The sequence below is a fragment of the Diabrotica undecimpunctata genome, chromosome 6 (genome assembly GCF_040954645.1).
Source record: "Diabrotica undecimpunctata isolate CICGRU chromosome 6, icDiaUnde3, whole genome shotgun sequence".
Classification (NCBI taxonomy): Eukaryota; Metazoa; Arthropoda; class Insecta; order Coleoptera; family Chrysomelidae; genus Diabrotica; species Diabrotica undecimpunctata.
In genome coordinates, this window is record NC_092808.1 from 147,136,454 (window position 1) to 147,152,711 (window position 16,258).

General features: G+C 33.1%; 1 protein-coding gene across 5 annotated transcripts in view; it reads left to right on the forward strand.

The window, feature by feature from the left end:
• Window positions 1-16,258, forward strand: part of LOC140444074 (serine proteinase stubble) — a 100,939-nt gene that overhangs the window by 36,623 nt on the left and 48,058 nt on the right. For all 5 annotated transcript variants that reach the window (XM_072535705.1, XM_072535706.1, XM_072535703.1 and 2 more), the window contains one exon: window positions 9,617-9,796. In XM_072535705.1, the coding sequence (XP_072391806.1) occupies window positions 9,617-9,796 (180 nt within the window). The remainder of the gene's footprint in view (window positions 1-9,616; window positions 9,797-16,258) is intronic.

Consider the following 16,258-nt stretch of genomic DNA (forward strand, 5'->3'; position numbering starts at 1 on the left):
CCTCCACATTAGTAACTCTGTCAACCCAGAATATACGTAAGATGCGCCTGTATACCACATTTCGAAAACTTCGAGCCGATTCATAGATGCAACAGTCAGTGTCCACGCTTCCATTCCGTAGCTCAATCTACATTCATGTTTCTTATCTTTTAAATAAAGTTCATACAGCCAAAATAAAAGAATTACCCAAAAACGAATAAAAACCAACCAAAATCTGAAGAGCTATAACACGTGCTCAATGCGAATATATACTTGCAAGATGACTAACAAATTTACGAGCGAACTAAAACGATTTCGGGAAATGCAACCTTATTTCCTAGTACGTAAGGATGTATCAGATTTAATACGAAGCCCAGCGGCGGCTTTAAATACACACAATTTAAGGAAACAATTACTTAATTAGGTTGTAGCATGTCTGCTACATTGGCAGTATAGGGTTAAAGTATTTTTTGGAATAAATTAAATACCTGATAATAAATAAAAAAAAATTCTACTGCTTATTTATTAGTATTGGAAATGTCAAGTTTTTTCATAATTATTATACAAACAAATTAAAAGTAAGTAACGAACCGAGTTGAATTTTATTTTTTTAACCGAGTTGAGCCAAATGTAGGCTTGTACGTTCCTCGTTGCATTGTTACCTGGAGGATAGTTGTTCCTTAAAATAATCTATAAAAATCCTTGAACTAACTTCACTTCTAGTTATTGTCATATTCACTACTATATAGTCCCGTCGTCAGAGGCGGAAATGTCACTGGACCTTTCAAAATCATAAGAAACAAGCTGAATTTTGCTAAAAATGTCAAGTTTGGGACCCCAACAGAGGCATAAAAGTTGGCCTCTTCTACCATCGGGCTTTTCTCTTAAACCCACCTCGTAGATGGGGGGAACACGGAAACCATTGATTTACCAAGCATCTATATAGAAGAAAGATTGACACATTAGAAACAGAACAGAGTCAGTTCATAAATTTTCTAAACTTAACAATTATCAGGCATACAAACATGAGTTTTTCGTATTTCGTAAGTTATTATCAGGGCCGCAGCTAAGGTATTGGCCGCCCGTGTGCAATTTAATATTTGCCGCCCCCCTTCCAACACTTTAGATATACATACTATTATTTAAAGAAATGTGCAGAAGATGCATAATATAACAATAATGAAAAGGTGAAAGAAATAATAAGTTAGACTTACTCACAATCAATTTAATTTAACTAATCGGACGACCGGTTTCGCTTTCTACAATATGCAAAGCATCTTCAGGTCACGATACAAAGTTAAAATGCTGAAAACAATAATCCCATATTAGGGTGTTGTCTAATAAAGATATAAAACATAGGTAGGTGATACAAATTATATAAATTACAGTAATTATGCCAATATTACATGTCTGTGGTTTTATAAATGAATAAAAATAATAATAATAAAATGTTTAAGCAGACAAGGTAAGACCCACAAATTGGTAACATCGTCTATTAAACTGTAATGAATCAATAAATAAATGAACAACTAAATAAACATTACTTACATGCCGGTACTCTATTAATTGATGTAATGTAATAATTTATTTATTTAGTTGTTCATTTATTTATTGATTCATTACAGTTTAATAGACGATGTTACCAATTTGTGGGTCTTACCTTGTCTGCTTAAACATTTTATTATTATTATTTTTATTCATTTATAAAACCACAGACATGTAATATTGGCATAATTACTGTAATTTATATAATTTGTATCACCTACCTATGTTTTATATCTTTATTAGACAACACCCTAATATGGGATTATTGTTTTCAGCATTTTAACTTTGTATCGTGACCTGAAGATGCTTTGCATATTGTAGAAAGCGAAACCGGTCGTCCGATTAGTTAAATTAAATTGATTGTGAGTAAGTCTAACTTATTATTTCTTTCACCTTTTGAAATGGACTCACACAAGCAACACATTCATGATAACAATAATGATTTGTAAATAGATAAATACTTACTTGAACATTTAGACTAATCTCCATGATCCAACGTCCACATATTATCCTAATGTATATCCTAATATCCTAATTTAAACATCCTTTATCCTAATTTAATAACCATGATCCAACGTCCAGAATATGTATATCCGATTATCTTAATTTAAACGTCCATTTAATTAAAATAAACCGTGAATAGAAACATAAACACATAAAAAAAACTAAAAAAACGCACTTTTCGGGATTTCGTCTCGGAAAACTTTTTGACGATATCTTTAATGTCCAATGTCGCACACACTTCATGTTCTATAGCCAACATTGATAAAGTAGAAAGTCTATCTTGTTTCATTAAGGATCGCAAATAGTTTTTAATAATCAGAAGTTTTGAAAACGACCGCTCACCCGTAGCTACAGTAACAGGTAGAGTTAGGAATATACGTACTATTATAGTTAAGTTGGGAAATATTGATACAAGATTATTTTCGTAAATATATTCAAGAATATCACTAGGACTTTTTTCTGCGGAAAAATTGGTTGAATAGCTTTAATTTCTTTATATAAATCGGTTGCACTAATGTCAGTCTCTGAGCTGTTTATGTCTGTAAGGGCTTGATTCACTTTCTCACAATTGATTTTAACTTCATCATCGTTTTTAACTTTGGTTATATATTACACTAAAAATGTCTGTGTGCTGTTGAAGTAATTAGAACCGTTCTTTAATTGCTGTTATGGCAGCATCTAAAATCTTAAAATAAAAATTTATTTTAAATGACAATTCCGGAGATAATATAGGTTCATCAGCTCCTTCATACTCAAAATGCACTTTTCTTCTTCTAATTCGTTCGGTAGAGGAGCTAGGGAAATCTTCTTCTATGTTAGCTTTTGCAGATATCTCTCTGGATTCGGTTACAAAATTTTATAAATGTTCATCAGAACGTTTGGTTATGAAATATTTTTTTAAATTATCAAGTGCATCAAGTGAAGATTTTATGTCAAATTTTGGACTTTTTTGCTAGGAAGGATTTTGCTAACGACGTTTATTTTACTTAAAATATCTTGCCACACTACAACAGAACACATGAATTTGAATTTCCAAATTTTATTTTTAAGGGATTTTGCTAAAGTCCTAGTATTCATATCCCTTGTGTTATCATTTTGTAATTCTTCTAAAACATCATATATTTCACTAATCTGGGTATTTAATGGTGCGATTGCATCGATCCTACTTTCCCATCGCGTGTCCGACAATGCTTTTAATATCAACTTTGGAAGGTGCTTTAATAAAATGTTCCATCTAATATTGGAAGAAGAAAAACATACATATAGTTCCTGTACAGTATTAAAAAATTCCACTTACTCCAAACTTATTTTTACTGCATGTTGGTGGTTTCAGGTTCAGGCGTTTCAGCATCAGCACTCGCACTATCGCTATTATTGTCATCAAAGCCTCCGTCTCTATCCGCAGGAATATTCAATTGTTTGGTACTTTTTTCTATGGTTTGGACTTCGCTTGAAGTTGAAGGTCCTAAATTTATATCCGAGTCTTCCATATTTTCATGTATGTTTTTCATCAAAACGATTTCAGTGCACCGCTAACTTCATTTTTCTCCTCAGTTTTTGCCTTTTTTATTTTTCTATATTGAAAGCCTGAAAGTCGTTTTCTTCTTTTTCTTTCGGGCATTTTAAAATTATCACTTAAAAACGAAGCCGGGCGAATTTAACAAAATAAATCCAAAAACACTTTAAATAAGTTGCCCAAATAATGTTTCTCCAAATAATATGTAGCCGTAACGCGTATACGAATAATATTTGCTCTGATTTCGACGTTACTTCGAAATACAGTACCTACTGTGCAAAAGAAACGGGTACACTACTATATTTTACCAACAAAATCGTTTATCAAAAGCGTGTCTAAATTCATCGAATTCTCAACCAAGACTGAACATAAGACATAATAACCCGTCTATAAACATAACTATAGGAACAATATTATAACTTTACAACCACTTGCCTAAATTCTTGTAAAGTATCTACGTCTGAAATCCCAAATAACTGAAGTCCGAAAGCCGCCAGCCGCTTTGAATTAAAAAGTATTCCCGAAACTGCTTTATGACTGTACCTGCAAAAGGGCGGCAGTTCATACAATATATAATAGTTTCTGACATTTTTTTAGATAAGGATGAAAAAAAGAAGTATACATGATAAATGAAACGCATTTGAGTATTATTACGTACTAAATAATTATTATTGTTTGGAATATTAGAGTTCACAGAATTATCTGAATCATTACTATTTAATTATTTGAATTTATTTTCGTTTTAAAAAAGTATTATCATCAGTGGACTGCTTTTGGCCGCCCCTATTGTTGGCCGCCCGTGTGCGATGCACACTTGGCACACATGGTAGTGGCGGCCCTGGTTATTATCCCATTCTTCACAACATAAATTGGCTGCCTACCATAGCATGTTGCATAGATTAATAGAAATTCAAATGTCAAAAAATAATTTCGAGATAAAACTGAATATCATTAAGCAAATAGACGTGTAATCAATCGGTACAACGAACACACAATAAATAAAATTTTAAATCAAGAACTACATAAGGAAGCCCTAAAATTAGTATTACCACGACCAGAGGAAAAATCCAGTACCTTCTGCACGATTACATATACAGGTAAGATATCAACAAAAATAGCTAAACAAATAAAAAAGAAAGGAACAACACCAGCTTTTAGAACAAACAACAACTAAAACAAATGTATTAAGACCAACATGAGCCAAAAGAAAAAGCGATTACACAGTGGTATATACAAACTAAAATATGGCGACTGCCCAAAAACCTATATCGGTCAAACTGGTAGAAATTTTGTCAAACGTATAGCAAAACATAAAAGGGCTTTAAATAATAGAACGAATATAAAAACGAACAAGATAGGTGCTAATGACTGCTTTATTTGCACAACTTTATTTTCACACAACAAAGTTAATTACAGACGGTATTTCCTCAATTATAAAAAATAGTAAACATATGGTATATCGTAAATCTCTCCGTTCTAAAGCCGGCGTATTAAATAATTCGCCTGTTTCTGTATTCATGTCTACATTTTTTTGTAGCTTATATTACTTTACATTGTAGTCATAAGATTAGTCTTAAAGTTTTATATAGCTAGTATCTATTACAGAACGTACAGTAATTACCTAAGTTTACATAATTCGAGTTAAAACGGGAAGTAATGTTGAACAAAATACCTTAAACGTTGCTATTGACAAAGAAGACAATGACTAGCACTTTACCTTATTTATTCAGGAAAATCTTGAAAAAAGGCATTCAAACAGTTGTACCTTGTGTTATACTTCCGTTTCCTGACGTGTATGAACTGCTAAAACTTTCTCTTAATTGACCGATGCGGTAGTTTTGCTTTTAATGCGTTAATTGCAATTCTTAAAAGCCATTGCGTTTTTTGATGAAATCATTAAATTCTGTTTACTCAACAACATATTGAAGAGTACTCACGCAAAAGTTGATAAATCCAATTTAACCAATTTTTAGAAATTAGTTCTTTTGCTATTGTCTTTTTGAAGCAATTAAATGTTTTATGCAGATAAATACCTTAATAATATTCATTACTTTACTTAGCTCATATTAACAGCCCTAAAAAACCATACTAATCTTTGCAATTAACAAGTTTTGCTTGGATCTTATGGACTTATTAAGTTTTGTTCGAATAGGTAAACGTAAATATTGAGTTTTAATTATTTAATTTTTAGTTTCGTGAATATAATCGTTAACAACAAATATGTCTTAAAGAATTAGAAAAAACAAAAAGTATTACAGAAAAAATAGCATACAACTAAAGGTGAAAAGCTGGATTTTCGTGAAGACATGAACAAGGTTCTTTAAGTTCCCACTTACAGTTTTCATGACAGTTTGCATCTTGGAGTTTTCTCAACAAATTTTTGTAGCATGCTAAATGAGTATCTGTATTCCCAATTTTCGCCATATTTTTAGGCGGTAATAGGCGAGCAATTTTTATTTCTAGAAGAATAAGGTTAAATAGCTTTGTTTCTCTCTTGTACAAATTCTGATTCTTCTCTATGTCAAGATCTACTCTATAACAAATTCTCATCTCCTCGTACCAGGATCTTAATTTTTGAGTCTTGAGTATTTTTCTCTATTATTATTCTTTTATTTCACTTATTTCGTCATTTTTTTTAAAGGATTCTTCTTATCTTTTAATATCCATAAGTCTCCAATCTTTCACCAAAACATAGACTTTACCACTTCTCTATAAATTTTATAGTATGGTTTTTTTTTGTCTTGATAAATGGCTCTTTCCTTATTAATTTTTGAACCATCGAAATGCACTGTCGGCTGGAAGAAAGCTGTGTCCTCTTACAGGAAATACTATTTTAACCATAGTTATAGATATGGCAATATTGGCTAACCAATACATTACCATAGGGATACCGTGTTTGTTTTTATTTTGTCCACCACATCCATCACAAAATAAAGTAATAGCATTTATTTCCGGTAAGAATTCCAGAGAGTTTAGAAAATATAAAAGTGTAGATGCTACTTCTACGCAGTCTTTTTTGGCTTGATCTTCTATCCATGAAAAAAAGTACCTGGGTGTACTGGTATAATTCCAAAGTTCTTATAACTTATTTTCCTCAAGCATAAATCGTCCGAAACAACTTTTTTAGGCAATGGTTGGACTTGTTGTAGATCGAAGCAGTAAGCCAAACAGTTTTTCGGTATTTTCTCCATTAACCTGTAGAACTGGTTAGCTCGCAGTTAATTAATTCTTATTTGTCTGCAAAGCATTTTTTTAGTAGGATTTCTTTCTCTATTAAGAGTATTCTTAAGTCTTTCACATAAGCTGCATATATCAGCTGACGGAAAATTTCGTTTAAACATTCTTTTTTGTTTAATAACAAAAAGAAGAATATTTATTTACCGTTGACAGATGTCTGAAAGAATGTGACAGATATATGGAGAATTAAATATGACATTTTACAAGTTTTATATATAAATCATAAAGAAAGAATATAATTATAAATTTTACTTAAATTTTGAATTTCTGATCTTTTGTTTAAACTATTATCATTTTTGATAATACAAACCATTTCCAAAAAAGTCCTTTTAAATTTATTACTTTCACTACATAAAATTTTAATGTTATCAAAATCCATAATATGGTCTTTATCGATTACATGTTCTGCCAAAGCACAAGATGGTTTTTTAATTCTGCAATCACTTGTGTTCAACCATCTTGTGCTTACGAAATTTTACTTTTGGCAATATAATTGTCAAAAATAAAAATTTTATGTTGGCATTTATGACATTGAGGCTATTTGTAATTGGTTGCTATTTGAACTTATTTATAAATTCAATTATTTTTATATTATAAAAAAAAATGTTTTCAAAATTATAAAAATTTTCGGAGAAACATTTATTAGATTAAAACATTTTTATATTAAATATTTTGAAGATGTAAGCAGTAATTTTTACTTACCAAACTAATTTTTATTTGGTAAGTTAACAAAAATTGTTTTTTCTTTTTAGTTCAACCTTGTAAGTATTTTGTCTTTTTTAGCTCTTGATAATAATTGTAAACACAATTGAAAGCTCGAGAATAAAAAAATAGTTAACCAATAGCCCCTTTTATTGACTCCAACCCATCGAAAACAGTTATATATTTGTTCCAAACGAGTCACAAGTACTTCTTTTTTCTTATATATATATATATATATATATATATATATATATATATATATATATATATATATATATATATATAAGCGAGGTTACTACAGCCTCTGCCGCTTCTCGCATTTTAACCTCCATCGTTTTCTATCCATCCATTCGACTTCTTTGATGGCTTTCTCTCATTATGTGCTGTACATTTTCTTCCCAGGCAACTTCCCCTTGTTCTTATTCACTGTGGTAGGTAATTTAAAGCTTTTTTTGGCCATCTATCTTCATTCTTTCGCTTCACGTGACCATACCACACTAGTTGTCTCATTTAAATTCTGTTAAACTGTTTGTTCGGGCTGTTAGGCCGTTGTCTTCTGAGATTAGTTCTCGACATTTCGCCAACACTAGGGGTTGGCATCTTCTAGAGATGCTACTGTTTTGCTTGTAAGCTGAAACTGACCAAGTTCCTAATATTGGGAGATCAAATTTAAAAACATTGTTCAATTTGGCTAAAGCTACCAAAGTACTACTAAAGCTACTGAAGTTGTTTAGTCAGGAAATTCTCTTCCAGGACTTCTTTTGCCCAAAATTTTGCCTTGGATCATCAGTTTTAACACTTTGCATCTGTTGTCACTTCACATTAAGTTGTTTAGATATTTCTATCAAGATATTCTTTCTAACTTCTGAAATACGTCCATATTTTTATTTAGCTTTTTAATGCCATTTTATTGGATATAAGGTCTTTTTAGGAAATCTTTTAGACTATCTTCCTGTATAACCACATTTTAAAATCATTAAATTTAGAGCATCTAAGATAAGTACTGGAAAAATATATTTTCAAAGTATATGAATTTTTTTTTTCGATTAAAGGTCGCGGCATATTATCGTGTACGTATAGTTTCCGGCACGTAGCGTTTCCACTCCAGCAATTGGGCTGCGCGTTTACATTTTCATTTAAAGAACGTTTCAGTTTGCTTTGGTGAACATATGATCTCGCTTTTCTTGACAAAAATTATGTGCAATTGCTCTTCTACTTAACGATGAAGAATGAAAAACTGTGTTAAAAAGAAGGTGTGAAGTACATCCAATGCTAAGAGAAAGGAAGAAGGAAGGTGAATACTAGACTTTAAACAGAGAATTAATTGATGACGATGAAAAATATTATGGATATTTTAGAATGAATAGGATTCAGTTTGAATATATTATAAATTTAATTTTACACCTTTAGTTAAAAAACAAAATAGTACATTTAACGAAGCCATATATATCAAACCAACAAGTATTTTTATAAAAGAAGAGGTATCACTTCCGTGCAAAAGTCCTAATTGTTTATCACTTCGTGATTAATTGTCACAAAGCAATAAACATATGCATAAATGACAAAATAGCGTCGAAAATTATTTTTTTAAATACTCTGTATCAAAATCAAACAAACACCTAAATAAACAAGGGGAAAACGACGGACATCTAATTCACATTATCCTTACCAACCGGTTACGACTCGTTACGTAGCCGTCGGCATCAGTAAAATATTGGTTTCGAATATACTGAACGGAAACGTTAAGTGTCTGAAACGCTATATTCCGGACAGTGTGCGTTGTTCATATTTAAAACCATTTAAATTATATTTTTCGGAAAGTAAACGCTATGTGGTGGAAACGCAACGTGCATGATAATATGCCACGACCTTTAAGGTCATGGTGTAAACTTTGACATCCTTTGAAACGAGGATTTTGCGTTTTTTAATCTACATTTAATCTGCAACTAATGGTACTACATGGCATTTGTTCTTGTACCCAAATATCTATATCTCTGTCAGTGTATAACAAGTAGTAAATTTAATGATAAACATAACGACATTTGCTGAAGATTTTACTTATAGTTTTAAACAACGTTTTAAATGCAATATTAAATTTTTTTGACGAATAACACAGATTTTCTGTCTTTGCAGTGATTCCCCAATCTTGCCGATACCGTGGCGTGAAGTACGAATGTGGCTTAAGCATCAGCTGCGTTTTGGGTGGCGGAAGACCCTTGGATCTCTGCTCAGGAGGGATGATCTGGGCATGCTGTGTAGACAGGGAAGTTCCGGCTACGGTCAGACCTGATGTAGGAGTTCTCAATAACGCCAGTAAGTTTTTATATAATATATACCCAAAGTTTCAATAAAAGTAAGGTAACAAATTTAAAATAGACGAATAGAATTATAAATTCAAATCTTTACTTATTCAGATTTATGTTCTAATTTTGTTACACTGTAATTTCTGTTAAAAAATATAGGAAGCAGTCGTGTTATATAAAAATCATATACAATGAAAACGTGACATTGTTTATAGCTATTTAAATTTTATGTAAGATGCAACAACTAATCGACTCGTTGTAACTGTGTTGGAAAAATTAGAGTGTAACAAATTATCCATTTTGTTTAGCATTTTTAGTTATTTAATGACATTGTTATTAACAGTTTTGGTTGTATATTTACCAAGTTGTTCTAATTCAATGTGACTAAACCTACTTAGTCGGAGATTTTAGTGATGAGGTATTTAATAATTACTTTGTCTTTATTAGTAAAGTAAAGAAGATTTGTTAAAAAATTTTTTTAAGGAACTATTTAAGAGTAAGAAAGATTCCAAGAGTAAGAAAAAACAAAGTTTTCAACAAAACTTTGTTACGGACGCATATTTACTATAAAGTCGCGTTTCTTTATGTACAAGTACGGTCTCCCTCTATTCCATTAGCGACTTCCGAAATTTGACAGTTGTTAGCGACTAGTTTGTTGAAGGTATATCTGTCAAATTGACTGTTATCAATTCAGTTTGTTTTGCAAAGTCACCATTGATAGATTGAGGTAAAAAATATGTGAAAATGATAATTTTTTTTATTGAATGTAAAGCAATCTACTCCTTAAAATATACAATACTCCAGTCGCCAGAGACGAAAATACCACTGAAACTTTAAAAATCATACGAACAACCTGAACTTACGTGAGAATTTTGGGACTCCAAAAAGATGCACAAAAATGTATCACTTTTACTCCCTGTATATTTGGGCTATTTTGGGCTCGATCTCCTTCTTAACCAGGCACTACATATGTGGGGTTTCACAAACCCCAGCTCCCAAATATCGCTCTTAAAATAAATCAAACGCAGACTTATGCGCACGTCCACCCCAATAGCTTCCCAAAAATGTCCCCACCATCGAATTCAGGCGTTACCTCAGTACATTGTAGGCAGTGAGTGAAGTTACACGCGCCTGAAATGCTCTGGGGTGTGTCAAACCCCACCTATGTACTCGCGTTTGCAATTTTGACATTATAAGTAAGTTTTTATTTTTGACTTATTTGAAGCTGCATATTCAATTGTTTAATTTTTTAGCTAAAATATCATGTCATACGAAGCGGAACAGAAAAAGCTTGAAGCTCTATGGGCTGAAATTGATGACGATGCCATCGAATCGGGAAGCGATGACGATATTGACCATATCTCTGAAAGCGACCACAACACCGACTCGGAGCAGGATATCGCAATAGAAGATGTAGTTTCTGACGGAGATTCAGACATGGAGACATCAAAAACAGAACTTCAGAATGAGACGGAAAATAAAAGCACTGACGGACCTCCAAGAAACGAAGAAATGTATCTCGGAAAACACGGAACACACTGAAACAAACTTACTTCAAATAATAAACGGGTTCGAACAAGATCAGAGAACATTATTACTCATTTGCCGGGTGTGAAGCATTATGCAAAAAATGCTAAACGTGCTTTAGATTGTTGGCAATTGTTTTTTGACCGACAAATGATCGAAGACATAGTGCGCTGGACCAATCTCAAAATTCAACAAAAATCAATTGCATATCAAAATAAATGCATGGTGAAACCAACCAATGAATGTGAAATTAAAGCATTTATCGGACTTCTTTATTTAGCAGGTATGTTTTATTCTAATCGTCAGAATTTGAGAGACTTTTGGCAAACAGATGGGACTGGTGTCGATATATTCCGCAATACGATGTCTATAAATCGTTTTCAATTGACGTTTTCAAAGACAGATTGGCGATTGACAAATTAGCTCCAGTTCGTGGAATTATGGACAAATTTATTGAAAATTGTAAGCAGGCCTACACTCCTTCTCAATATGTGACGATAGATGAGAAGTTTGAGTCTTTTCGTGGAAGATGTGCTTTCAAACAGTACATGCCCAACAAACCTGCACAGTATGGGATCAAAGTGCAAGCCCTAGTTGATGCCCGTTAGTACTACGTTTTAAATTTGGAAGTGTATGCAGGAAAACAGCCAGAAGGTCCCTACAGTGTTAGTAATTCCCCAATAGATATAGTAGAGAGGCTAATACAACCTATTTCTGGTTCCAACCGAAATGTGATCTTTGACAACTGGTACACTAGTTATGAATTAATGATAAAATTGCTGAACGAGCATAAACTTACGTCATTAGGCACGCTGAGAAAGAACAAACGATGCATCCCAGCACAATTTTTGACAGTCCAGAACAGAGAACCAATGACATCTTTATTTGGCTTTCAGAAAGATATTACACTTTTATCGTATGTGCCGAAAAAAAATAAAAACGTCCTACTGTTGTTCACCATGCACCATGATGGAGCTATTGATGAAGCAACTGGCGATAAAAATTTACCAGAAATAATAAGCTTCTACAACTTTACTAAAAGTGGAGTAGATGTAGTGGATGAACTGTCTGCATCATATAACGTATCTAGAAACTCACGGAGATGGCCTCTTACGATCGTGTTTTCTCTCTTGAATACAGCCGCTATAAATGCTTTGGTGATATACAGAGAAAACAATCAAGATTTCAAACTTGCCAGAAGATTTTTTATCAAAATGTTGGGCTTTGAATTGATCCAGGACCACATATCTGAAAGAAAAAATAATCCAAGAATACCAATGAGTATTCGTCAAAACATTGCACATTTTGGCCAAGATGCCCCTGCAGTGCCACCTGCCAAGATTCCAAAACTCATGGGAAGATGTTCAGTATGTCCAAGAAGGCGAAATCGGAAAACTAAATATTTCTGTTCAAACTGTGAATCATTACTGTGCCTGGAGCATGCTGTCATAAGTTGTCAAAATTGCATAAATTCAAATAGCGATTAATTTTTTTTCTTTCACTGTACAACCAGTCAGAGTTTTTCCTTGTATTATTTTACTATTAGATTTTCATTTATTATTGTATTTTTGATCATAATGGTGTTTATATTTTTTGGTAAGATTGTTCAGTTAAGTTGTGGTTTTTGCTTATGGAGAATTGCCTATTATTAGTTTATTTTTAATTTCTTTTGAATAAAGGTGTTCTGATTATTTCTTTTTTGCTTAAATAGTCCTTAGATGATCACTTCAGACCATGAAATTAGAAAACACATAAAAAAACTGCCAGAAAAAATTCTGATTTTCTTAGAAACTGGGGTTTGTCACACCCCACATATGTACTAATGACAGAAAAATCCACGTATGTGACACCGGGTTAAATCCACAATTATATTATCGAGAAATACAAAAATAAAACTCTACAAAACAATAATACGCCCAGTACCAACATATGGTTCAGAGACCTGGAATCTAACAAAAAATAATGAAAACATGTTAGGATGTTTTGAAAGAAAAGTACTAAGGTGAATCTATGGAGCAGTGAATAAGAATGGAGAGTGGAGAAGACGATACAACTTTGAACTTTATAGAATACACCAGGAGCCTGATAGCATAAAACATATTAATATAGAACGTCTGAGGTGGATTGGACATGTAATGCGGATGAAATAAAATGACCCAGCTAGAAAAACACTTCTTGATAGACCCATTGGTCAGAGAAGAAGACCCAGAACAAGGTTCCTTGATAACATCGATGAAGACATGAGAAATATGGGAATACGTTCTTGGCGGAGAAAGGAGATGGATAGGGACGACTGGATAGAAATTCTTGAGGAGGCTAGGACCGACGCAGGGTTGTAAAGCTAGAATGAAGGTGATGATGATGATAATTTATATTATACTTTTGTATAACTTCAAGAAGATTTTAGTCTTTAGGGGTAGTAAGTCTTGAACCTAATGCTATGTTTTTAGAATTCTAATCCCCTACTATTATCAATTGTGACCCTAGAGAAAATAGATAGTCTTTTAATGAAATGGTATAACTTGATGAACAGTAGATTGCTCCAAGTGTCACCGGTCAGAGGTTTAGTATTAGACTGACAGCAGTACTTTGTATTTTACCTGTATCATTAGGTTCATCTGCATAAGTTTTAAATAGGTTCTTAATTCCTTTGTCTATATTTTTTCTTCTTCTTCCTCTTTATAAGTAATTCTGCTTGTTTATTGGCAAATTCATACCTCTATGGAAGGTTGTCACTCCATGTTTTGCGCGGTCTTCCGATACTTATTCTGCCTATTGGTGACTATTTTGACAATATTTCTTGCTATTTTGACGAAACAGCGTCTCCTCCATTTTGCTTATGTGGTTATTCCATTCTTTTTTTCTACTCTGGTTCCATTCATTTATACAATGTGTTACATTTGACCCGACTGTGTCGGGTCTTGTTTCTGAGGTATATGTCATTATTGGTCTTCTTCTTCTTCTCGTGCCACTCCTAGCGGAGATTGGAAATCATCATGGCCACTGCGACTTTGTTAGCAGCGCGCCTAAAAAGTTCAATCGAACTACACCCGAACCATTCACGTAGATTACGAAGCCACGATATTTTTCTTCTTCCCACACTTCTTTTGCCCTTAATTTTGCCCTGCATGATATTTCTTAAAAGTTCGTACTTTTCACCTCTCACAATGTGCCCCAAGTATTCCATCTCTCTAGTTTTTATCTCATTTAGAATTTCGCATCTTTTGTCTAAAGTTTGGAGTACTTGCGTGTTAGTGACGCGGTCCATCCATGATATTCTGAGAATGCGCCTATAGCACCACATCTCGAAAGCTTCGATGTGTTTTGTGGTCAACTGTTTTAGTGTCCAAGCCTCTACTCCATACAACAGGGTAGAACAGACATAACACCGCAGCATTCGTATTCGTAACTTTATATTGATATCACGATTGCAAAAGAGTTTGCGCATTCTATTAAAGACTGATCTAGCGATTTCTATTCTACATCTAATCTCTTTTGTTTGATCAGTATCGTCTGTGATCCAAGCACCTAGATATTTATAACAGGACACACGCTCAATCGTTGTATTGTCTATTACAAGATTAACTCTGATGTTCTTTGATTTCGTGATTACCATAAATTTAGTTTTTTTCAAATTAATTTTCAAGCCGTAACTGTTACAGTATATATTGAGACTTTGAACGAGATGTTGTAGTTCTACTAGCGTTCCCGTTAGGAGAACCGTATCGTCAGCATACCTTATTTTGTTGATCGTCTCACCATTTATTATCAGACCAAGATCTTCTTCCTCGAGTGCTTGTTCACATATAGCTTCACTATACAGATTAAATAAAAGTGGCGACAAGATGCATCCCTGCCGGACTCCTCGACGGATTTGAATTTCTTCTGTTAGCCTACCCTCAACCTTCACATTTGCTGTTTGATTCCAATATAGGTTGCATATAATTTGAATATCTCGGCTGTCTATATTTTTCTTTATTAGAATTTGTCTTAGTGGTTCATGTTGTACTTTGTCAAAGGCTTTTTCGAAATCAATAAAGCAGGTGTAAATTTCTTGGTTGATGTCTAAGCATCTCTGTGAGAGAACGTTCATTGCAAACAGAGCCTCCCTTGTACCTAGCCCTTTTCTGAATCCCATCTGAGTGTTACTGATGTCTACGTCTAATTTCCTATAGATCCTATTATGGATTATTTTCAAGAACAGTTTTAGAGCATGACTCATCAAAGCTATCGTACGATATTCGCTGCATTCCCTTGTATTTGCCTTTTTTGGCAGTAGTATAAAGGTCGAACGGAGCCATTCCCTAGGTATTATTCCAGTTCTATATATTGTGTTAAATAGATCTAGGAGTATTTTAATAGATTCATCGTCCATAAGTTTGAGCAGTTCTACGGGAATTTCATCAGGACCGGGGGCCTTACCACTTTTCGCTTGTTTGGTTGCATAATCTATTTCTTCTCTGATTATATCAGGCCCTGTATCATCTGTATATTCGTTTGAGATTTCTTGTCTATCTTTGTCATCAAAAAGTTGTGATATGTATTCTGTCCATCGATTCATTTTTTGTTGTAAATCTGTTATGAGTATACCATCTGTATCTTTGATCTGTCCTGTCTGTGTTGTTCTTCTCCTTCCTGTCATTTCTTTAATCTTTTTGTGTACATTAAAAAAGTCATATTTTCGCTCCAGTTGTTCTAACTCCTGGCATTGCTCACTTAGCCATCTTTCTCTAGCTTCTCTTATTTTCTTTTTTATTAGTTTATCTGTTTCTTTGTATCTTATCGGATTATTTGTTTTGTGTACCCTTCTTTCACACATCAACTGTAGTATTTCCTCATTCATCCATTCTTTATGTTTCCTTTCTTTCGGTGTTAAATTTTCTCTCCCTGCCAGCATTACGGCATGTTTAATATTCTCCTATTTTTGGTCTATGTTATCAGTATT